The 25,896-nt window shown below is 37.4% G+C and overlaps 2 protein-coding genes across 2 annotated transcripts; one reads left to right on the top strand and one right to left on the bottom strand.

Annotated features, from left to right (window-relative positions):
- Window positions 1-506: 506 nt before the first annotated feature.
- Window positions 507-12,094, top strand: LOC139132584 (delta(14)-sterol reductase LBR-like). Its single transcript, XM_070698878.1, has 11 exons — window positions 507-628; window positions 2,230-2,307; window positions 3,033-3,229; window positions 3,607-3,661; window positions 4,870-5,064; window positions 5,883-5,986; window positions 6,677-6,796; window positions 7,567-7,735; window positions 8,492-8,572; window positions 10,792-10,914; window positions 11,930-12,094. Exons 2-11 carry the CDS (start codon window positions 2,241-2,243, stop codon window positions 12,088-12,090), a joined length of 1,272 nt encoding a protein of 423 aa, XP_070554979.1. The 5' UTR covers window positions 507-628; window positions 2,230-2,240; the 3' UTR covers window positions 12,091-12,094.
- A 6,330-nt stretch (window positions 12,095-18,424) lies between these two features.
- On the bottom strand, window positions 18,425-24,245 carry LOC139132598 (ropporin-1-like protein). The gene is given in 7 exon segments (XM_070698883.1): window positions 18,425-18,678; window positions 19,743-19,866; window positions 19,869-19,917; window positions 20,851-21,012; window positions 22,240-22,363; window positions 23,203-23,351; window positions 24,115-24,245. Coding segments are annotated over 6 exon segments (672 nt in total). The 5' UTR covers window positions 23,346-23,351; window positions 24,115-24,245; the 3' UTR covers window positions 18,425-18,608.
- Between the last annotated feature and the right edge of the window lie 1,651 nt (window positions 24,246-25,896).

Consider the following 25,896-nt stretch of genomic DNA (forward strand, 5'->3'; position numbering starts at 1 on the left):
CACGTTTCTTCAACTGAAAAAAGTCTAGAAACTGTCGCGTTTTATACATGTAGGTTTCATCACAGATGTGCTTCTTGATGGTTCGGCTCTCATGTTCTTTGAACACTGAATATAAAGCTGTATAGATTATGATCCAAATGCCAAATGTGAACGCAGGTGAGTGCAGGTGCACAGTGTTTGAAGACCCCACACATGTATCATTTGGACTTTGCCCGCACGGTGTAACGCCCTCAACGGCAAAACATGAAATTACTACAGCTATACGGTGGCAATCTTACGTTTCCCGTGAAAAGCTGCAGTTGTCAATGGGCGCGGGCTAAGTCGCGACATAACGGATAACGACAAGAAATTTGTGGTGCAGCAGTCGAAATATTGATTAAAAGAATATTTCGATTGCTATTGTTTGTGTTCTCTGCAGTTTCATCCGAGGAGAATAGGGATAAATTTTCAAGGTTCAAATTTGGGAAACTAATAATTTAGCGTCATAGCTGAATCGTACGAGGGTTTGATGTGAACTTTGACCCACGCTTAACATACGTAACCTCAGCTGGGTGACACTCGTACTGTGTCGACTGAACTCCACCGGCTGGGCTGGTAACTAGTGTTGTTGCAGACGAGACGTGATAGGGTAAGGTTTTTTAAGATACTGTATTCTGTCGATTACAAAGGAGGTGAAAGCGCCTGAAAGGTAACTGTTTACGCCTTTCCAGACGAGGCTGCATCAATGGGCCTTCACAATCGAGCGCCAGCACACAATCATCAACAACATTTACCAATTGATCTGTTGCCATTCGGCCATGGATATACAAAATAGACATACATCCATGATTCAGCCCATTCGTGGCCCTCTAGTACAGTGGGCAGAAGGTCCCTTCTTTATTTAACTAGTTTATTGTAAGCTTTATTATGACACTGGCTCCTTTGCAACATGCCAGCATCGAATGAACTGTGTCCGTTTGAAAGAATTGTGCATTTACGCTGTTGAACTTGAAGTCTATGGAGGTTTTGTGGTCTATCCACGCTCCAACATGCAGCACCACCGCGCTAGATGTTTCAGTCTGAGTCAGAGTAGTATTCAAGTACTTGTGAATGAAAAAAGTGTAGAGCGGCCGTGAAAAAAGTATACTTAGTACTTTAACCTCAGTCCCTCGCCTGGGTCCCTCCCCACACCTACTCCAATACCTTGTAAAAATTGCAATACAGGGTGTTTTGGGGTTACTTTTTCAGAGACTTTTTAACAACAGTACACTTCTAAGACAGTGTGGCTGTCTTTTAAGACTAAGGGGAAAAGGATACAAACTCAGTGAACTTTGTTCTCTTATGGCCTTCATATTGATTGAAAAATAGATAAATTTTGTGTTTGCATTAACTTTCCGCCACAGGACAAAAAATGTATTAATTTAACACACCAGTCACACTGTAATATTACATCCACACCTGTTTTTGCCTTTAATAATTAATTTATAATGTAATAGACCGTGGGATATACGTTTTATTTTACCACTTTTGAACTATCAACAAATTTAACTGAAATACACCATGTTGTACAAAAATACCTGTGATGCATTCAGTGAACACAAATCACAGAGAGCACTTTTGAGATTGAATGTACACTGCATGTAAGCCCTGCACTAACAGGTCTTGTTGTCATGCTGTGATGGAAGCTACATTGGTGTGAGGACCATTGAAGTATAAGGGACTATAGCTGTAACTTTCGGTGTTATTTTCATTCTTTTTTTTGTTCTCTGAAACAGATCCTTTTTCTTCGTCTCCAGAAAGTGTACTGAAATATAAAGAACAAGCCTTGCCTGGAGAAGCATTCAGTTGTCCAAGCATTGTGTACATAAGCACGCACCTGTTGTGTTGAACAAACGTGATGACTGTACTGTCTACATGATTTGGAAAAATGAGAAACTGATATTATCAAATGGAACAAAAACAACAGAAAATGCATCAAAAGGATAGAGTTTTCTAATGTACGTTGGGCAGTAAAACTCTAATCATTCATTGATAAACTGAAAAATACAAGAAAAGACTAGGCAAGTACAGTTTTGAAGATGTTTTACATTATATTAAAAAACCCCAAAATACTCTGTCTTCAAGCAAGTGCTGTAACAATATATCCACCAAGTTAACCAAGCACAGGTTGACTATATTTAAACAAGCTCTGTATAAATTATAATGTGCAGCTTCATTCATGTCCGTGACTCATGTTTTTGTTTCTTGCAGATATCAGCAACATGGCAGGAGAGGAGAAGGGTGGGAAAATTCCCAGGACAACAGAGTTTGAATTCATGGGACCTATTGGTGAGACATTCATTTAGTTTTATTAAAGGGACAACAGCTGTACTAAAGAACTAAGATAATATTTTCACAAATTTGCTCTGAGAAGCAACTTGCACACTTTTGCTTTTTCTCCAAATTTTGTTGTTAATATAAGTACCGGGTACATTAATGCAATGCAGTGCATATGGCTAATATTGTTATAAACAAACAAATTCTAAAATTTGGACAACACACAGATACAGCCTTTTATGCAGAAAATTCACTGCCTACATTTTCGTGAATCGCATGGTCATCATTATACATGTTGCCATGGATTTTGATGATTCTTTTAGTTTGTAAAAATTCCCTGTCAGCTGTCGAGCAAAGTAAAAATTCCCAGTCAACTGTTTAATGGATTAAGATGTTAGATGAACTTATTCTCTAAATGATCATGGTGACAGTGAAAATTTATTTTGCAATCACATTTAATTTCTTTTGATGAAGCAATGTGTAAAGTCTTGCAACATTTGTGACAATGAAGGTGGGTTTGATTAATACCCAATGGCTTATTTCAGATGAAGCATGTTGCAGTATGAAAAACTTGTAGGTTGAAATTGATAAACCAGAATTTCAAACTATTTCTGATAGATACCATTTACATGTTATCCAGCCAATCTGTGAAAGTGTTCTAGATCTTGTTGTGGATTTTTGAAAATATCAACTGTATAACCATAGCATAAATTTTTTCTCTGATTCATGTTTTGTAGGTTCCGTGTTGATGCTAGTGTCTCTCCCACTTACTGTCTATTACTTGTACTTTGCCTGCCAGCCGGAAAGCTGCTCCGTGTTTGACCTGCCTCAGGTGACCTTTGACCTTAGTGACTACCTCGACAGAGATGCCGTCCTGATATTTATTGGGTGGATGCTTTTCCAAACACTTCTCTACTTGGCACCCATCGGAACGGTAAGTGAGAGTTAAGTTTACTTTTGGAACTGTTCATAAATGTATCTCAGTGGCAAATCCTTGTTTTCTGCAGTGAACAGTACAATGCAATTATTTTTATGTCATCAAATTACGGACACAGTAGTATAGCCAGGTTACAATGTCAGCCCAACCATACTATCCATGTTTACATTAAATTATGTATTTCAGCTGCCTTATGAAATGGAAGATGAGTGAAGTGTTGCAAACCATTTTAAACCAAATTATTGAAATTGTACTCAAAAGTGCAGCTTATACATGTACAATGAAATACACCCATTTTCAAGTTATCACACTAAATCTTCAATTTAATAAAATGGTGAAAATTCAACCATTAAAATTTTTATTTTCTCTCCAAGGAAACTGAAGGTGTGGTCCTTAGGAATGGAACAAGGTTGATTTATAAGATAAATGGTAAGCCATGTTAAAAGTGCTCCAGATTTATCCATGATTTTATATGTATGATGTCCATAATACCAAAATTGGCTGTGAGCCTAATATGCTGTTGTTTTTGTAGTTCCTATTTATGTGGTAGTCGTAGAGAATATTAATATTTCGAGTCCATATATTTTATCCTTATTTTGCCAAGTTAATATCTGTCACTGTCAGGTAAGTTGATTGACACCAGTGAGATGCAGCACCTCCAATATGCTGCATTTTAATGTAGGTTTTAGGGCTTTTTAAGGGCAAAGACCCTTTGACCATGAGTTTACTGACAAAAGCAGGTATAACACACCATGTGAAGTAGATGAAAATAGGTTTTGACTCGTACTTCTTTTTAATTGGCACATTGGGAAGTGACAGGTCTGGCAGGGTACAGGTTTGAAGGGTAATGATCAGAGATGTTAGACTTCTGAGAAAGATCACTTGTATTCTGAAGATTGGATTCGTTTATTTCTTTCCAGTCACAACAATTCTCTTGTTGCACAGATATAATTTTGACAATAGTGTACAAGTGTTAAAAGAGGTACCATAATAGTGTGGAGAAGGAGAGAAAAAAAGAGAAAAGGGAATTGGATTGCTACGGTATCAACACTCTAAAAATGAATGCAGAAAGTTCATACAAAATTGTGGCTCACCTGAAGAACAGTGGGTCCAATCTTCATTATTAATGCTTGGATTTTCAAATGGGCCTTCTGAGAGTTTTTTGAAGCAGCTGGACCCCTAGACTTAAGTATGCAATGTTGGCCTTGTCATTAAGTTAGTATGCGCCTTGAAAGTGAAAAACATAAACTTTTGCTTAAACTTCCCCAAGTAATCTTTCAACCATGCTCTTTTGAAATAAAAAATAAAAATCGGGGGTCACTGGGTAAACTTTGGTTCTAGAGTTACAATTTTCACAAAATTTAGCGATATTTGAAATTCAAAATGGCCGCCATCCCTGTTTTAACTCTTTGGGGAAAAATAACATTTTTTTTAATTTCGAAAAACTAAGCCAATGAAAAGTTTGTCTTACACCAAGAGCTTCAAAATGAACCCCCATAAGTGGTTGACCAGAAAAGAATTGTAAAAGTTTGAGAGTCCGAATATCTGTCCCCGAGGCGCATACCACCTTAAGCCTAGCCAAACTTGTCTTCAGTCATCAAGTGCATAACCATTCCCTCCTGTTTTCCAATTTACAGCATTTTATGTGGTGATAATCAGCTTTGCCATGTTTGGCCTTGGTGTGTACTACGATTATCCCCTTCATGTACTGTATGATAAGTACCTGCAGCTTGCAACAACTGCTATCATATTTTCCTATTTGCTGAGTCTGTATCTCTACATCAAGGCCGCCATGGGACCACCATCAGCCATCGCTCCTAGAGGAAACTCAGGTATTTATCACACAAATTCTTCAATATAACAAGTCATTGACAATGACATAGTCCCCGCTTGTAATTGAGAATTTACCAGTGGAAGTAACTAAATAGAATTTGATATGATGCCCACACACACAAAAATGAGGGAACCGAAGACCTGTCTATGGCTGCATATTGGATTGGATTGTAAACAAGTGTACATTAGTATATGGCATCGGGATGTGTCCTTTTACCAAGTTGGACAGAATTAGGTATGTCATGTCGTGGGTTTTGAAATGTCAAAATTCAACTAAAGTGCAAGAAACTGGTCCAGGCATGTCTGGGTAATGGCTCTTGATATGAAAAAGTTGAAATGCCAGATACATGTATGAACCAAAAATGCTCCAAGTTCATTATAGAAGAGACTTCATATAATTAGCTAGTGACACTGCTAATGCCTTTCTTGACTGGTAAATCTTTGCATGATCATCATCTGCAGCAAATATCATCAGATTTAGTGCAGTCATTCAGGATACAGATGTCTAATTACAAACACTCTCTCCGTGTGTAGAGGTCCAACTATACCAGAGAAAACAATGAATAGAATGGTAGAATAAGGTCAGAGTTCCCCCAATTTGTCAAGAAAATCCCTAGCAACGGGTAATATTTTTTGAATATTCAGGAGTAGTTATTTTCAACTTGGGTGGCACACCCCCCTGTGAAAATATTTGAAGTACCCCCCCCCCCCCCCCCCCGATGAGAGTGCACAATGTTTGTTTGCTATGTTTATTCTCAGAAGTTTGCAGTATCATCAATGTTACAAGGGTTAATAATACCACTTATCATTCCCACAGGGTATTTTGTTTACGATTTCTTCATGGGTCACGAACTCAATCCAAGAATTGGAAAGTTTGATCTCAAGTATTTCTGTGAACTCCGACCTGGTCTGATTGGATGGGTGAGTCAGGCTTCATCTCATCATGTCACAGAAAATATTAAATAAATGATAAACTCATTTTCAATCAAGTAGCATTATCTTAAGGCACAGTATCTGTCACAAATGACTATTTGTAGTCACTGTATTTGATATTCAACAAATAGTGTAAAGCTGCATATCTAAGATAAAAATGGTCTGTGGTGCCGTATATTGCTCTCCTGTCCTAGTTATGCAATATGAATCAATGTAATATCCAAATAAATGCAGGGTCCTGCACTTCTTGAAAGTCTGTGAATTTGAAAGCCTCCCAAAAAGTCTGAAAAGTCCTCAGAAATGAAATTGGGTTCTGGAAAGTAGTGAAAAATTGATAAGCCGCCCACAGGTTTCAAAAATCATGAACTTGTCAGTCTTGATATCATACAAGTGACCTGTGAAATGATATATGAAAATGATATATTATAAAACTCAGCTGGCTTGGAAAATGGTATTTTTGACCTCAAACAGACAAGTTCTTGAAAATTGCTGAAAAAGCTCTTGAATTTTACATGACATTGATTCAATGTGTAGACTGTAAATCGGAACTTCAGAGTTTATTTTACAAGACTCAGTGGATATAGAAGTATTGTTTATCTTTATCCTTGAGGATTTAACTCTCTCTGACAATTACAAGAAGACTTTTTGATATGTGTATGGCATGTTTCGGTTTTACAGGCTTTGCTGAATTTTGGAATGGTTTTAAAAATATATGAAAGAGGGGAGCAGCCTACGGCAGCCATTTTGTTGGTGTGCTTTTTTCAGGCAGTGTACGTGGTAGATGCACTGTGGCATGAGGTAAGCAGTTGATATATCAGTAGTGCTCTCAGAAAAAATGTCTGCAAAAGAATGATATCTGGAGAGATATGAGTGTTAAGGCAGTATCAGTATATCATGCCTCAAAAATGAAAGACTGTAAATTTTGCCCAGACTTTCCTTAATGAAACTTTCAACCATTCAGGGGTTAAAATTTTTGATTTTCGCCGTAAAATTTTCTTATTCTAAGGGCTTTGAAATGAGCCCATCCCCACCTCCCAGAAGTGGTAGACCAGATAGGTACGGTACTGGGGAAATTTGAGAATTCGAATATCTGTACCCGAGGCATGTTCTACCTTATGTTAATCAGGCTCCCAGTTTATGGAAGCAGACGATCAGTCCAGAATGCATATACTCAGCTGCATCTAACAAAAAAAGACAGCAATTGTATGAAGACCTAGAGCATTGGCATATGTCCCTTGCATATTAACCAATCACGTGATTTGTTACACATCACTGACATGATGCCTTACTTTCATGAAATGAATCAAGTGATTGGCTAAGATGATCACATTATACTTATCAGAGAATGTGACACCTAGAATCACGGTTTGATTTCACGTATTTATCAGTAAAGCACTCTTGTGTGGTTTGAGAAACCTTAACCGATATTCTTGGTTTTGAAATGTACATGTAGCAAAATAATCTTCAGCAGTTTGCGATGAGAAAGTTCTGAATGTGTGTGCATACGTGTAGACTGTTTGCTGGCTAGTTTACCAAATCAGAAATTTTGTCTCTTTTCATACCATTAGAAATCAATCCTGACAACGATGGATATAGTTCACGATGGTTTCGGTTTCATGTTAGTCTTTGGTGATCTTGCTTGGGTTCCATTCACATACAGTCTACAGGCACGGTACTTGGTTGACCACCCTGTACACTTGTCCAACTTGGCCGTTGCAGCCATCATTGGCCTCAAACGTAAGTACCATGGTACTGATACCGTATATCAGGTTTCCACTTTTTAGGTATTTGGTATATGTATAAGTACAAAAAAAGAGCTGATATGGTGAGTCGACGGCGTCTGTGTGTCTGTATGTATGTCTGTATGTATGTATGTATGTATGTATGTATGTATGTATGTTAGTGTGTGGGAATGTATGTCCATCCACATCAAAAACTCAAAAACTGCCGCATCTACCGTCTTAGTATTTGGTGTACAGGTACATGTAGTCCCAAGGGTTGAGATGTGAATTTGTTCAAATGAACATGTCAGTGTCAAAAATATACAAATGAGGTAAGAAAAAGGGAAAATCCTGCAAATGTGTGAGAGTGGTTGTATTATTTATCCTACTGAGTGATATGGAGATTTTTCGTCATTTGCAAGCTAGTTCAGATGAAAATATTTATAAGTGTTTGCAAATTTGGAGTTTGTGATTTTTTCTGTAGAAACGTGTTCCTGACACTCGTACCCTCCTTTCCTTTGGTACTATGAATATTGTTACTAATTTTTACCAGTAAAATACTCAGACTTCGGTCAATTCCCACGGTTAGAGTTAAGAGGCCACAATTAAATAGACATTCAAGGAGAACCCTTGTTGTGTTAAAAAAATGGTTTTTAAGAACACACAGTGACAGAGGAATGAAACTAACCCAGGTTTTTGCATCATACTTCTCAATCTAATGTGTTTATGTTTTCTTTCGTATAACTAATAGTCTCTTTATTTTCTGTGGCAGTCCTAGGATTTATGATTTTCAGAGGATCCAACTCTCAGAAAGATGCCTTCAGAAGAAACCCTAATGATCCTGCATTGAAACGTATGTACTTTATTCTGCTCATCAAACAAATATACAGCCAGAGTAATTAAAGGTATACCAGGGTTCTCAAAAATTTTTGAAGTAGGCGGAAAATTTAGAAAAGTAGGCGGTTAGCTTCTGTGTGCAACCAGGTTCCCTGGGGGGGGGGGGGTGTAAGTATTTTTTTTAATTTGAAGACATTTCTGAGTAATTTTATGCATTCTTATACAGTGTATAAAAGGCTATTTCAACATACACACATGTGGAGTGTTTCAGGGAGGGGGTGTCCAAGAAATTTTTAAACTTTTAAGACATTTTGGAGTAATTTAATGCATTCTTGTACAGTATGAAAGACCATTTCAGCATAAGATTGTTAAGGTGTTAAGGATTTTTTTTTACATTTGAAGACATTTCTGAGCAATTTTATGCATTCTTATTAAGGCTATTTCAATGTACACACAGGGGAGGGTATTCAGGGAGGGGTCCCCATCCCTCTGTGTGCAAGAAATTTTTAAATTTTAAGACATTTTGGACTAATTTCATGCATTATGAAAAACCATTTCAGCATACAGAATAATCATCATGACAATCAATTACAACATGTTTTCGTGGGATAAAGTTTTAAAAAAAAACATCAGAAAAATTAATTTGATATCACTCGGGCCTGTCAACTGCATTCAGTCGGCAAGGATAATTGCAAAATTTCCCCAGTCGATCGACTTGAGTTGCATATAGCTCTGCATGGCAGGGCTGTGTGTTACTGGTGTTATACGGCCTCCATGTAGTGGGAGGCCGTATAACGCTGGTAACACACAGCCCTGCCATGCTGAGCTAGAGTTGCATATTGACATTGCGATCGACCATGGATGGATTGACATGACGTTTCAAAAGTATGAAAAATGAGACTCAGTAACTTTTGGTCGCTTTAGATTTGATCAGAAACCTACCAAACCCATGAGACAAGGCCCTACTCTTACGCAGAAAAGCAAAGCTCTCCAGCGTCGACTTTCTCTCCCGTGTTTGAGCGAAACAACGTCGGCTCAAGTTCATTCGGAAATGGTCGGCTGTTCGTGGGTTCTGCGACAGTACTTGTATGTCAGTCCAATGTTCGGCTATACCAGATGTGAACGTCGGAATAATTCGGGCTGTGACATATCGGGAAAGCAGGGTTGACCTCGAGAGTGATTCCAAATAAATACATGTGTAGTACAGCATGTTCGCTGATCGCAGTACTACAGTGATAGCAAAAAGTTCACCGCGTAAATTGCTAGTCTAAGACTACATATACATGTAACCTCATCGGCACTTCTGAATAGTATTTCCAGCTTGCAAGACCACCAAAAAATCAAATAATTGTTATCAAAACCAGAATTTCGAGGCTGGTGAGCGAAAAAGTGCTGAAAAGTAGCCGGCCAAAATACGGAAGTAGCCGGTCAATTTGGCCGGCATCCGGCTAAAATGAACAAGCTGTATACAATCACCTGTAATCTACATATGCCCATATATGGTCAAAAGGGTGTTCCTTGGTAGTAGAAATGCCCATGGGAGGCTGTGATTGGTTTGCTTTTCCATGGTAACTGTCGCAAAATTGGAGAAGGTGACAGTATACAATGTACCTTTAAATTCTTTGTTTTGCATCCACAAAAAATTTTGAAGGGTGAGCAGGTAAGCAGTTCAAAAATACACAGAAAATATTACACACTCAGATTTTGTATTTCCTTTGTTGTTTCTGTGTGATATATGAGTTCTTATTCAAGAATCTATAGCTTAGACTTCTTTTTCACCTACCAGTACCAGTACATACCCGTCTGGTAGTTAGTACTTTGTAAGGGCCATTGTGAAACCACGATGATGATGGTAGCATGGGCAAAAAACAATGATCACACAATACCAAATGTATAACAATTTGTCTTGAAGGAATTGCTCAATCCATAGAGGAATGTAGGTGTTGTGTTCTTCTCAAGGTCTAGATTAAAAATTATTATTGAAACACAGGCATACATTTCTCGCAGATCTAATGTGCAGCATCTCGGAAGGTGTCATCCAATTGGTTGTCTGAATCTTACGATTATAATTGAATAATACAAACAGACTCCCTATGTTGCTGTGAATAATGACAATCAACCAATCAGATATAAACTTCCGAGCACGCTGCACATCAGCAGAAATCATATGCAACTTATAAATGCATTTCATCGACTGGCATGCACCTGATTTATCTGTACTTTGTTACTTGGTAGACTTGAAGAGTATTCCAACACAAGCTGGAAGTCGTCTTTTAGTCAGTGGTTGGTGGGGCATGGTTCGTCATCCCAACTACCTAGGTGATATTCTTATGGCAATATCGTGGTCCTTGCCATGTGGTAAGTAAAGGAATCATTGTGTACAGGTTAATTTACAGCTGATATAGTGGCAGCATTTAAGGTGGTATGCGCCTCGAAAGTGAAAGACTTAAACTTTTGCTCAAACTTTCCTGAAAGAAACTTAATTTCAACCACTCTCTGAAAATCAAGAGTAAATATCGGGGGTCACCATGCAAATTTTGGTAGTAGAGAAACAAATTACCCAAGAATTTCTATTTGAAATTCAAAATGGCCGCAATCTCTGTATTAACTCTATGGAATAAAATAAAATTTTCAGCTTTTGAAAAACTAAGATGGTTAAATTTTTCTTACACCAAAAGCTATAAAATGAGCCCCCAAAAGTGGTGGATCAGAAAAGAATTATGAAAGTTTGAGGGTCAGAATATATACCCAACTGTGGGCCATTGAAACTAAGTATGCTAGATGTACTACTAACATGTTGGCAATGTTCAGGGTTCTCCACATCAGAATTTTAGAACTGGGCTACCCCCCTTTTTAGATCAAACTATTCATATGTTAATAAACACAGAAAAGAACACATTTTAATGACATAGGAATATGCAAATTATGCATTAAGTACTTTGCCATTCCTCAGTATTCCTCTCATGGAGAACATTCAGTCTGCTGTTGTTATAGGACATGATTTTATGAAATGTAATGTGACTTGTTTGTTACAAACACCCATGACATGTACATGTATTCGAAATAGCCTGTGTAATGCTTTGGACGTACATGTGAATCTACCCTTGATGTGTATTAGCACTGTGTTTTCTTAGGAGATGAATATGTACATACCTGTACACGTAGAACACTACTGGTATACTGAGCAAATTAGTTATATTTGTTTTATATAATAATGAACATGACATGTCAACCCGCTATACATTCAAATAGTGGGCTTATTTGTTGGGAGCGTCTCAAAGTGTTCAGTGTGGTCACAATGAATCCTGTAGTGTGAAAGAGTGAAGAGAAAATAAAAATCATGTTCTCCCATCCATTGTATTTGTGTTGACAGGTTTCAACAGCATATTACCCTGGTTTTATCCCCTGTATTTTATCGTCCTGCTCATCCATCGGGAGTGGAGAGATAGCCACGAGTGTAAGAAGAAATATGGACAAGACTGGGACCATTACTGCAGTCTGGTCAAATATCGCATCGTACCATACGTGTACTAGGTACAGTTGTACATGTGTCTACCCAGATTGGTAGATCTGCTTGTGTCAATGCAGGTGATCATAAACAGACATGTCACATATTTACACCAGGCTGAGTGGAAATATGATTATTATCTGCAGCATTATGTTTTTCACTTTTGATGTAATCCTCTTCTCCCCTCCACACCTCCTCTTCACAAGTGTGCCCTGGTTCAAGCCTCTTATTTTCGGTACAGTGGACTGACTTACCATACTTATAAGGGTGGGGGGTGTTTCAGGGGAGGAGGATGGAAGACCAAGATATATTTCAATGTCAATAGGAAAATTATGACAAGAAAAATTAATGTTTTGCAGCTCATTAGGGCTACATATAAAAACCAAAATGTTGATGAGAAAAATTTAGATTTCAATTTTGCCATTCTTTACTGAATGGTGTCACGCGCAAGTATGATCACTTTATCACTACACCCTGAGCCTCAAGGCTATCTTTAGCTTTTTACTTTCTGCTAGTTGGTGTGAGGGTGACATTGTAACTGTTAAGAAGGAATAAGTTGGATAATACCTCACGTAAGACATTCCTGGGATACTGTTTTGGATCACAGAAACTTTCTGTTACTTATACATCTTTGCTAACAAGAGAAATACTATCCTTCTTAATTTAACGTACCTGTGCTTTTGATATCTTTTTGAAACCAATCAGAATCGTCCATTTGCCTACTTAAATTACCTTTTTAACCAATCACCATGCTTCTGAACACTCAGGCACAGAAGGATAGCCAATCATGTAGGAGTATTCGCTGATCAATTGATTTTGTTGTTGATGTCATCAACATTTTTATCACTGAAATATTGCTTGTCTTGAACTGTACTATGAGTCAAAAGTAGCGTATAAAAGTTTGTGGTTTAAGTCACATTAAAACTTCTTTTTAAAGTGAGTCTATGATTTTCAAGTAAAGCTGATTTGATTCAAAAGGAATCTTAGTTAATTTCGAATCTTAGTTAATTTCTCACGGCAAGTGTAATGCATGTAGCTTTCTTACTGCACAGAACCATGTTTTCCATGAAAGGTTCACTAAATTTCTGTAGTTCGTAAATACAGACAAAGGCACTCATTTTTTTCCAGCGATTGTTCATAATTTCACTGGTGCTGTGGCTTCACAAGAAACATTCCATAATGATTTTGGTAGATGTGACCTGTGTTAAATCTCGGGAAATTTGTTTGAAATCATCATTCAAGCCCTGAAAAGTTGAGTGACAATGATCTCACATATTTGATAAATGAAAGCTAAATGTACAGTGCAATTGGAGGGTTCTCTGAGAGCTCATTAGCTAAATTTTCAGTATTTTTGTCTTAGTTGTAAAATACAACTACTTCTTGTACTCTCACATCAGTGTTGATGTGCCTGGAGCATTCAACCGACCAACACAACCACTGTGTGTGTGCATATAAATGCCCATTGCCATCGTTGACAACCGAAAGTTAGTCCAAACTAGAATTCATTTTATCAACAACAACATCTTTCAGGTGATATGCGCCTCAAAAGTGAAAGACTTAACTTGTGCTCAAACTTTCCTCAATGAATGTTACAATCATTCTCTTTCAAAATTAAGAATAAAAATCAGGGGTCACCATGCAATTTTAGTAGTAGAGAAACAAATTACCAGAGATTTACCGATATTTGAAATTCAAAATGGCGGCAATCCCGTGCTAGCTTTGTATGGAGAAAAAATAAAATTTTTGATTTTTGAAAACTTGGCCGGTAAAAGTTTTTCTTTTTCCAAAGTTTCAAATGAACCCCCCTAAGTGGTATATCAGAAAAGAATTGTAAAAGTTTGAGAGTCTGAATATCTGTCCCCGAGGAGCATTCTACCTTAATTGTGGTACTTCACTATCAATTGCTGAAAGTTGAAAATGTGTTGCTTGATTTCAAAATGTGTACTGTGTTGTCCTGAGATGGTACCAATGTGAATTGAATGTCTTTCAGGTACATTTTTGTTTTCGATATCATTAAAGGAATATGAGTCTTTTCACAAAAAAGAGTTTAAAATGTCTTCTACTTATGTCTGAAATATTCTGTGATGTTGTGATGAAGATGGGCATACTTTTTTTGGCAATACAAAATAATAAGCCATATTGTAATTCATCATCCTGTGAGTGATTGATATACCGGTACAGAGAAGCTACAGATGCAACATCAATGTTTCCTCCAGGTTACAAATGTACCTAATGTGAGAATTGTTTTCCTTTTTGTGTTGTTGTGCAGTCATGGGGTACAGCGTTATTTAGGGGTTTTGAATATTTTGCATGCAACAGCCTAATGCTGTGTTCACCCCGGTTCAATGTGAAGAGGTCCACAATCACCATTGATGACAATAGGTTTTGGCCAAACCATGGTGATAAATAGGTTAATTGCCTTTTCTGACAAGTGAAGAAGACATGCAGCGGTTTGATTTAAATTACCTTCAGATCCAAGGAGTCTTGTGAAAAAGAAGCAAAATTACAATGCAATAAACCATCACTTAACATATGATACATTATCCAATTTGTTTGTCCCCAAAATACCGGTACCGTATTGTCTAGAGTTGTGATGAACAGTCTCTGTAGAAATATCATAGGCATGTGAATCACAGTTGAATAAAACTTTCTTTCATCAAAACTACCACATTATTATTCTATAGTCTGTGTAGGTTTTTGTTGTGTGCAAGTGTTTGTGAGAGAATTTTTATAATAAAGCAAGTGTCGTTCACTTGTTATAAAATCAGTGATTGAGGTCAAAGTGAAAGAGGCATAGTTTCAAAACTCTTCCAACATGAACAATGTCGAAAAATTTTTCAAGGATAGTCTTTCGGCATGTGCATAAAGGTATTAATTTATCAGTGGGTCCAGACAAATGTCTTTGTTGATTGCAATGATCTGGAAATAGGATAGGCTGTCATCCAATGATGTAATCAAACTCTCCAGCAATTTACAAATGGTGATTATTTTGCTGTCATGTGCAGATAATGCAGCCATGCTGTGGTGTTGGTAACTTGTAAAGTTTAGACGATTTCTCATCTTTCTACTGCTATTCAAATTTATGCACATAGGCGCATCAGAAGTGCACTGGGCCAAATTACTGTACACGTACGGTAGAGATCAGGCTGAGAAAAAAATATTGTGCTGTTCCGATAGGCCGACCTACAATATACCCTTATTTTTCACCAGCCGACCCTAAACTTTTTAGAGCTACATGAACACAGAAGTTAAAACAAAGGAAGAAAAATACCGCAATTATACGGTGTCGCTCAAATTTGATCAGAATTGGTACATACCAGTGTGGGTTACCAAAGATCAACAATAAATGTTGTTTCTATCTGTTCAGCGCAGGAAAATTCTACGTTGATGTTATGACAATGATTTCTGCACAGTACAACCAGAAAAAAAATACCGTCAAGGACACTATGTGCTCACATTCGGTTTGAATTGGTCCATTCGAGAAATATTTAAACCAGGAAAAACAAGAATGACAAAAGCAAATAAGGTCTCCAACTTAGGTACTGGAGGTCATCTTTAGGAACATGCATATCAACTTCTATAGCAATGGGAGAAGCAGATCCTAAATACATAAGCAAATGTCAACAACAAAAAACAGAGAAGGCTTGATAAAAGAAAAGGTGGGAGTGGGCAAAAAATGCACAAGGGATCTGGTAAAAAAGTAATGCTACATCATTGATCTTCTAAACCCTACCCCCTCCTGCATATCAAATGTTCACCCTTGGTATTACATAAGGCCAGATGACAGGAAATATATTTACAACCTTGGGAATTTTTTGATTAATGCCATGAGTGTTATCATTCTGATGTAAACAGCACTTAACCCTTTCACCCCAGTTCCCTGTATACAGGTCCAACTTTACCATAAAAAAACAATGGATTTAGGACAAACCACGGTGGTGAAAGGGTTAAGTTAGTTACAGATGGTGAAATGCCTTCCACTGTGGGTGGTGATTACAACATCTGGAATTATCCTGGATCCAAATTTCTCATTAGTTCTTGTATGTCTTACATAGAAAAGTTGCAAAAATTGGTCCGCAATGAAATATTCACCTAAGCTTTGTTTTCTGGATCAAATTTTCCTACAAATTGATACCAAATATGACAAAATTATGTTCACAGCCTTCAAAATTGTCTCAGAACATATCCTGGGTTAGTGTAGGTCATTTAAGGTCACAAACTGAGAAAAGTAAAGTATACAAATTTTGGGGTTTCCCAACACTTTGAGCAGAAAATTTATCTAATAACATCTTTCGGGACTTTATACCAAATTACAAAGCTATCAAACAAGGGACTTTATACCAAATTACAAAGCTATCAAACAAGTAATGTTAAGATAAAGTTTTCTTGACCAAAAATGACAATATTGTCTTAAAAATACAATTTTTTATATTTCAGGACAATTTCCACATATCTAACTATTGTCATCTCTGTACGTCTGTGTACGAAATATGAAAGCTGTCTGTCCAGGGGTTTTAAAAAGGAAACACTGTCTAAGATTTTTTGACCAAAAATGACAAAATTGCACAAAATAGTAATTTTCCCCAATTTTGTCATAATTTCAACACTTTAGAAGAGTAACACCCTTGCAAAGAGACAACCCAAATTTGAGAGCGATTGGGCCGGCGGTTTCAGAGAAGAAGAATTTTTACTGAAAATGAGAAAAATCACAAAAAATTCAGCAAAAATACAAAATTAAGGATATCTTCACAATATTCATAAAACTGTATAAGGTTAACCTAAGGTACTTGCACACAAATTTTCAAAGCAATCAAAAATGCGGTTCTTGAGTTATTAATTCTTAACCATTTTCACATTTTGTAAGCTCATTTGCATAATTTTGGCAATGCAGACTTCATTTGAACAAAATCCCATCTATAGTGTAGGATGCATCCACACACCAAATACCAAGCTGAAACGTGCAGCGGTTTGCGTGTTTTTGATGTTGACGGACATACTGTACATACATATATACATACATACATACATACATACACACATACATACAGACGCCATCGACTTCAGCTTATACGATAAACTCACATTGGTATAACCAAATGTGAGCTAAAAAACCTGTAAAATCTCGTGTTCGTTACCTTGCATTTGATTTTGCTTGAACAAGGATGTCTTTTATAGTTTTTATTCCTTTTGTATGACTGATACATTTTTCTGAAAATGTTGTGGCCAGTGTTTGATCGCCCTGAACCCCTGAAAAATGCGTATTTAAAAACAAAAAAGCCGGTATTTTGGACAGAAAAATTCCTTCTGACCTACCTGTTTTTTTGAAAACCATGTTGTCGGAACAGTACAATTTTTTTTTTTTGCCCTCAGTACTTGCCCGATGTACATGTACCTTTCATGGCAAATATGCAAACATTCCCCAAAAGCAAATGTATTTATTACATGCCTAGATGTGAGTGCAAATCAGTGCATTGATTTGATAGGAACATCCGGGATGTTAGTGGGCCAGTGAACGATGTACTGACCAGTTCCCACGGTTACCCGGTCCAGTGAAGCCCTTGGACATTTTTGACGTCAAAGTAGACGCTTAATGCTAGATGTAAAATATCGATATGTGCACTACTATTTCAACTTTGTTAAAATCTGTTTGATACTGGTGAATGATGGTAAAATTGTTTGAAAATGCCCTGTATGTAACTAAATGTCATATAGCATTGACTTTGAAGAGGCATGTAATAAAAGTATTATTCCCTGAATACATGGGTTTATGTGCCAAGGAAGCAGGGGACAATTAGCCCTGGAACGGACCTTCTTTCTGTGAAGAGATCTTATTAACGTTACAGAAATATAGTAATGGAGGGATGGTGACAGAGTTGCCACAACTGAATATGGTCTCTTTCATCCTGATGAAATAAAAGTTCATGTTGTGATAATAGATCATAGGCTATTTGCTTTTCCAGATTGATTAACAGTGCCACCATTAACATTTTCAGTCTATGTACACCTGGCAGTGGAAGATGGGTGATGATTTCTTCCTCAGTATAGATGCAAAGTCTCCACAAAGACTCCTACTTCTGCAACATCAACGACAGAATTTCATGAAACACACAAAAACCAGTTTACATTGATTCTGTTTTTAATATCTTCAATTGCAAATACCCAATACACAAAGTCAGAAATAAATGAAACATATAAAAGAAAAAAACCCTCTTTGATATCATAGATATAGTGAACTGTAATACTTTTATTTACAAACATTCAGTTGAACTCCAGCCATATGATTAATATTTACACGGACTGCGATCCCAAACCTGTCACTCAAATATCACACAAATTTGGTTGATTACGCGCTCTTGTCAAATTTTTACAGGCTGGGATAAAATTCCAAGATTGTGTATGTAACAATCTTTGCAATGTCTGGCCTTTCAGATCACGTTAATATTATTTAAAGGTGCTTTTGTCATTTTCCTCATCCGTTGGGACAATAGAAAGTTCTCAGAAAAAGTTGTTAAAATATTTAAATAGGGCTGTCAGTGTCACATGACTAGGATCCAAGGCTTGGACAGTCTTTGCTGAGGAAGTTCCTGGGCATTACCATACCTTCCTGTTTATCACTGCGGAAAAAAATAAAAAAACTGAGTCAGTGATAAGTTTTCAAAGTGCTTTTTAAAAGACTTGACTCAAAGGGTTAGTAGCTGTAATTTTCAATGACTTTTTCACGATTTTTTGTTTTGCATGTCAATGGCAAGTTCTTGTTTCTACTCTCAAAGCATTTAAAGCATCTATCTAGCTTTTCAATATAGCATCAATACATGTACAAGTCACTGTTATTGTTGACACCATTTTGAACTCTAGCCCAGACCAGAATTCACTTGTCAACAATAACAATGCAGTAGTAGAGGCTGAGTTTTCAAGCTGAATACTATGCATCTCAACATGCTGAGGGAGTAGAACAAGAAACTGTAGTTGACATTAAAAACAAAAATTATTGAAGATTCACAAAAGTTACAGGTACATGTATTGGCTCATTAAAGATTATTTGTGTCAGAATCTAGTGGAATTGTATAACACAAGGAAAAATCTTTGGACTCAACACCTCAATGCTCAAGTTCTCACTGACTGTGTGCGTATGCCTTGTTGGTATGTAAGAAACTATAAGAAAATGAGTTGACAGTCACAGATGTATTTATGCCTGTTTGCTAACAAGAAATCTGGAAAATGATATTCACGTTATGAAATATTCTGCTGTTTATTTTCCCTGAATGGTCTATTGGTGTATTTTGTTCATGTCATTCCTTTATTGCATGTTTGTAAAATTTAATCCCGTTTCCAAATTGTCTTGATACAGTTGTAGATTAGGATGCATCCTTCTCTAGGATTATTCTGTCCTTTTTCAATATGATCAAAGCATTGATCCCCCTGTCCCTACTCTAAAATATCATTGTTATCTATTTTGATATGGGTTCTTTTTGAAATTATACCAGGAGTGTTCTTTACTCATATATATTTAAACCAAATGACACAGCCTAAAACTGTATGTTCACCTGTGCCTGGTACAGTGATCTCAACTGATTGCTCAATGGAACACACACATTCCTGGCTGCAAAATAACCATCACATGGCCTCAGTGACTACAAAGACTGGGGCGAATTGGCCATGATATATCTTGACTACTTACACATGATACTGGAGATACTCATAGACACTCTGTATCTGTTCCTCTGAGATCTCTCCGTCTATCTGTGCCAGGTATGTGTACAGGTCTTGGAACAGCGGGTACGGGATGCGGGCTGCTCCTCCTCCGGGTCTTTTGTTAAAACTTCGCATATGACTTTCATTGCCTGTGTGATGTTCTATGTAGACAAATATGGCAGACAGAAACCCATGAGATCTAAACAGTGCAGATGAACCTGTCACCCAGTATGCATAAACATTTGTAGAAATTGATAGAATCTCAGTGATTCAGTCCATGTTAAGTGTCGTGTAGAAGTATATATTTGAAAAAAATTGAGATGGAAAAAATCCATGAATATATTCCAGGGTGAATAAACATGTAAAAAACCTATTGACCAGTGATTACATCAATGTATTGATGTAGTCTCAAGTGATGTCACAATTTACTTAATTATTCAGGTTTTCCGCAGAGGGTTTCAGTGTGTCTGTACAATGCAAGATCCGAGGTACATGAATATTCCACATTGATTAAGGGTCATTAGCATAGAATTTTAATACCGAAACAATGCTCATTAATGTAATCTGCATATTTGAATATCATTATACCTTGCATCTTGCACTAATAGCAGTGAGCCCAGATCGACACATGTACAGTGAATCTCCAACAGAATTTCTGATAACATAGTAGTTAATTTGCATGACAATACAATTAACTGTTCTGCTAATAAATTTCTATTGTTTTCCTAAAATTAAAGAGCCATGGCCACTATGCTTTAATTCTCTGGAGAGAACACTGCATGTAGTGTGTGGATAAAAAAAATGAAAACGGCTGATGAATTGCTCCTCAAACAGTAAAGCAATCAATGTTTCAAAGCCAGAAAAGAGAAGTATATCAAACAGTAGGTATGGCATGTGAATGGAAAAATCACAGACTTGTGCAATGTCATTGTTAAGTCTACTTTAGAAATATTGGAGGTTGCACAATACAACCCTCATATCATTATGATTTGGACTGACCATTGTGTTCTCAACCTTGAGTCAGAACTTCTACACATAGCAAACTGGGGGGTTGGGAAGGGGGGGAGATCGATGCACTATTATTGTTCACTTACCCCTGACAGTGATGAGCAAGCGAGTGCGAAGAATTTCAACCACTCGAGTTCGTTTCCAAAACTGCCGACCGAAAGCAAATTATCCAGCTGTTCCTGAGGCAAACAGTTGTCTTTCCACTTCTTCTCCAGCTCTCCTTGGGAAATCATCTTTTTGGGACCAAGCTGGGTGGGAAAATTTCACAACAGAAATTAATATCTTTGAATTAGTGAACTTACACGGTCAGAAAGTGTAATACACCTTATCAAAATAGGCCATATGAATTTTTGGACATGGAACACACACAAAAAATGCAGAACATACAATATAGGACAGCACCCTGTCATTTTGAACAATTCTGTCCCCTTAGGATTTCTATTGAATTTTATTGTCAACAGAAAAATTCATGTATAATTTATGCTGTTCCTGATTTTAGAACTAAAAAGAAACACGGTGTATCTGAAATAAGTAAGATATCTCTATCTCTGAACTGCAATTTGGTCACTGGGTGGTGGAAATGTATACTAGACAAAGTCACAAGTTACTCCATTATCTACAAAATGTTTTTCCAGCATGTTTCTGTGGCTCTTTACTCAATAGATGCACTATATAGTTGTGAAGTACAGGTGTGAGCCTCTGTAGAATTGGCAGTATGGTTTGGAGGATTACCGGTATAATGTGATTCGTGTAAAATCTGGATGCAAGGGTGGATTTCATTTCTTAAACAGGTAAATGTACACTTTTGTGAAGGAAAATGCTCATAATATACCCTGGTGTTGATACAAATATGCTCAATATTTCCGCGAGAAAAAAAAAATCAAAATTGTGATCAGACCAATTTTTTCCCCAATGATACAGTATGAATGATGAACTGTGGTACAACAGTTAAACTGGGAGAGGTCAACCCTGTTACCACGATGGTTTGCCCTAGACAACCAATTGCCATCAATGGTGACCATAGAGTCTGAATCACAATGAATATGTTGAACAGCACTAATGCATCATCAGTATGGCTCTGGGCATACTAACTACTAAACAATGAGACCAGCTAGCTGTATAATATTGTATTGTATCAATAAATGGATAATGGGCAAGTACCGTGTACAAGTACATATTCAGAAATGGTGTAAATTTGTGACTTCAAATACATCCCTTGCAAAAAAAATCCTATATCCTATGGGATTTATACCACATTACTAACTGATCCATAGGATGGCTATGGGACATTCATATAGGACTTTTTGTTCCTACAATCTTGCTAACACCTGACACCTTAGGGGAGTGTCATTAGACTTCTAGCATATTTCTTTCCACTGTTCTGTAAACGAACTGACGGTTGTTGCTGAAGATGGAGAGATGTAAAGACAAGGACATTTGTTAGTTGTTCTAAAAGGCAGTGTCACATCTATTACCTGTCTGTTGAGAACAGCAAGTAATCCTGGTGTCAGGCCTGTGTCTGTTTTCTGGGTTGCTGTGGGCATCTCTAGCCTTTCTTTGACAGGCGGCGTCTCCCCGGTTGCCAAGGCATGGAAGTATCTGCAAATATGATTGGGATGTAAAATCTCATTGACCCAGGTACATGATCACTGGGAAATTTATACAGACATTGGTTTGGTAATAAGACCTAGGCTATAGCTAGTTACATTACTGTATGATAGTACTGCAATATTGACATTGAAAATACATGTAGGTTTACTACTCCACTGTACACCAGCCACAAATGAGGACTGGAGTTGAGTCAACATTTTGTGCACACTTTTTACTGGAACAGTGTTTGGTGAATGTTGACATTATTTTAACCCTTTCACCACCATGGTTTGGCCCAAATCCATTGTTATCAATGGTGATTGTGGACCTTCATACAAGGAATTGGGGGTGAATAGGTCATAGCTGAGAGGTAATACTTTCCTGAGAGAACTTTTGTACACTGGCCAACTGCTTTGGTTATGAAAAAATTGGGCAAGAAAAAGCTGCTTTCATCATGAGCTAGCTGACAGAAACATTTATTCAATTTTAAACTCATACCGGAATTACACTTTTGAGTGCTGTCATAGGCTTAGATCGAAAGTAATGAGGTCAATCACTCCATGATCATCACAACTGTGGTCAATGAAAGCGTGATTCAGCATAATAAACTGCAAATTTTGTACTTGAAACATGACAATACCATTGAAAATTCTCAGTTAAGAATGCTGTATATGAAATCGAATGAGAACTTGAGTTTGCAGGGATTTATCTTCCATGGTAGAACTGCTGTGGAACTATTGATTCATGTACTGTAGTGTGTATCGATATCAATGGAAAAGACATGTATCTGTATATGAAGTATGAATTGAATATGAAAATCTTCTTCTCACTTGGAAATATATACTTACGCTGCTGACCACTGGAGGACATCCTTAGGTTGTGTTCTGATAGCTGCCTTGGTAAACTGTTTGAGAATGTCTGGCAGATCTGGTGGTATGTTGATCTGCTGTGAGCAGTACATGGGTGCATCTGTTCCCTGAACACCTGGCATGATTGACTGTCAATATAAATCATTAAGAATGATGAAAGTGTTGGGGTTTTGAAAAACAAAAATACAACTTCTTTGACAACATCGAATGTGGTGACTAGTTGTCAAGGCAAATACACCAGATAAAATGTGTGCACTGTGGTGAACCATAGACCCCTTCTTATGGTCTATACCGTCTATGCACTGATCTACGCACCGGTCGCACTGAGTTGTCCTGGTATACCATGGTCTCGGACAGGACCGTGGCGGACTGCCTTGTACTTGCATTTCTCACACATCAGTTTATTTCACGGTCAAGTTTAGTAACAGTCGACGTGGGTGGCGGCCGTAACATAACATTCGGAAAAGTTCTGCTTGAAAGAAAGCCAGAGGATTGGCCATGCCATAAATGAGGCTGACTTTATAAACATTCAAGGTTTCATCATGGAACTCAAGCCCTTTGGAAACGTTGACGTTGTTGGCGGCTTCGCCCTTAAAATTGGAGAAGACTTCAACAAGAAAATATTCTAAGCATACAGCATCTTGGTTGCACAGAATTCAAACCAAACCAAACCGAAATAAATAAAATGCCATGCCGTAACATTACAGACTGTTGAAGTGTGTCTCGAGGGGACACACAACGAACACCTGTCAACGTTTCTTGGCGATTCGTCTTTTTTGCGTCTTTTTAGCTTTAGGACCAAAGTAAGGCAAAAAATAGACATGTTGGCATTTTGCATGTTCAGATAAGTGAAGATTCAATTTTAGCTATGAGAAATAACTGAATAATTACCTTATAAACAGGAAAGACCGTACAGAGAAACGTGTTACGACGAAAAATTCTGTGGACAGCTCGTACGTTTGTTTTCAGGTCGGTTGATTAGCAACGCTTTACGCATCGTGTTTGCGCAGGGGTGAAAGGTTACAAGATTAAGACTAGCGCCCCTAACGATGCAACAGTGTAATTTTTTCGTTGTTTCAAGAGCAGCTGGCAGCAACTTCCCTGCTCTTTTCTACAGGTGACGTAGGTAAAAACTGTCCAGCTCAGTGAGTTTTGTTGAAACTAATTGAGTGACTTAATCAATCAGTTCTATTTAGTTCGCTTTAAAATAAACGAAGACACTTTCCCAGGGGCTTTTTACAATCGTTTTTGAGAGGCGAGAGGGGAGGCCAGACGCACAACTCAGTAGGCTTACACTTACAAGCGCAGTCATGGATCTGGGAGTGTGGTAGAGGGTATGAACTGGAGTAGAAACAACATAGCCAAATTTAATTCTTCGAATTTAAGTCATTCACAACTTATTAAACGAAATTCCATTTCAAATGACCCTTATCATGGAGGTAGAAGCGGCTAAATCACGTGGTATCACACCGTCGCTGTATCATAAGTGGAAAAAATGTCATCTTTCGTGCCATGGTTGGAACACTTTGGCTGAATCAGCAAGCTTATTCACGGATAAAATATATGATCACGAAAATACATTATCACACTTTTATCTGTTACCTTAATTGAATTGCATCAAGATACTGAGCATAAACGTTCCCAATGTTTTTCTTCGATTCTTTCGGATGCGATTTTTGAAACTCCATATCTATTCAGTTGAATCTGTCCAATCCAGCTCCCTGTTCAACCGTCATGACTGTAAGATTTTTTGCAAGACCATTCTTTTGGAGAGCGTAATTAATTTAAACACTTTGCAATCACGTTGTACATTTCGAATGATTTCTATGAGCATGTGACAAAGTCTTAATATCGTTTGATATATACAGTAAGGGCTAGATTGAGTGTGTATTTCTGAGGCGACTTTATATGATATTATATTTTACATGAAACAAATTTAAGAAAGGGACTCCACGTTTGGCTCTGAACGCTTATTGAAGTATTACATTGGGAAGTCCAATAGCTACTCTCAAAACTAGAGCCAACTTTCACGTCACCTCAATAATTTCCCCATAGGCCCTGAGTGAATAGCAATTAACAAGAAAGAAAGAGAAGTTGGTGGATTTTTGACTCGATTATTCTGAGTCCTTCACTTCAATAACGAGACGAAAAAGGGGAGGTCCATGCAAGGAGTGGATCAGTTTGGGTCGGAAACGACCGGGAACAAGTGTTGTAGATAACCGCATTCAACAACAGGGTTCAATTCAATAAGACAGATAGCCCGGCCAAAGTGGTATTTTTAATCATCATTTAATAATAGGTTATCTGCGGAAAAAACTTACAAAATAATAATAGTAATTAAATGAACTTAATGTTAAATCGTCCAATCCGATATACACAGAGACTGATCATTCTCTGTATGTCAGCATTTCACAACGTTTCGCTACCACAAACTACATGTACTACTTTTACCACACTTATCATTCTATGCAGTCGTTGACTGCACACATTACTAATTGGTAATCAGCACGCCATTGGCAGATGCTTTATATAGGCCAATGGGCTATGACAATATAGTTTTAAAATCTTTGATTTCAGCCCGAGTTGAAGTCGCTATTAAATTATTGTTTCATGTAATAAGTTGTTACTGAAATGATATGTTGAATTATCAACCGTCGGATCTTTACTCACACC

The sequence above is a fragment of the Ptychodera flava genome, chromosome 1 (genome assembly GCF_041260155.1).
Source record: "Ptychodera flava strain L36383 chromosome 1, AS_Pfla_20210202, whole genome shotgun sequence".
NCBI lineage: Eukaryota > Metazoa > Hemichordata > Enteropneusta > Ptychoderidae > Ptychodera > Ptychodera flava.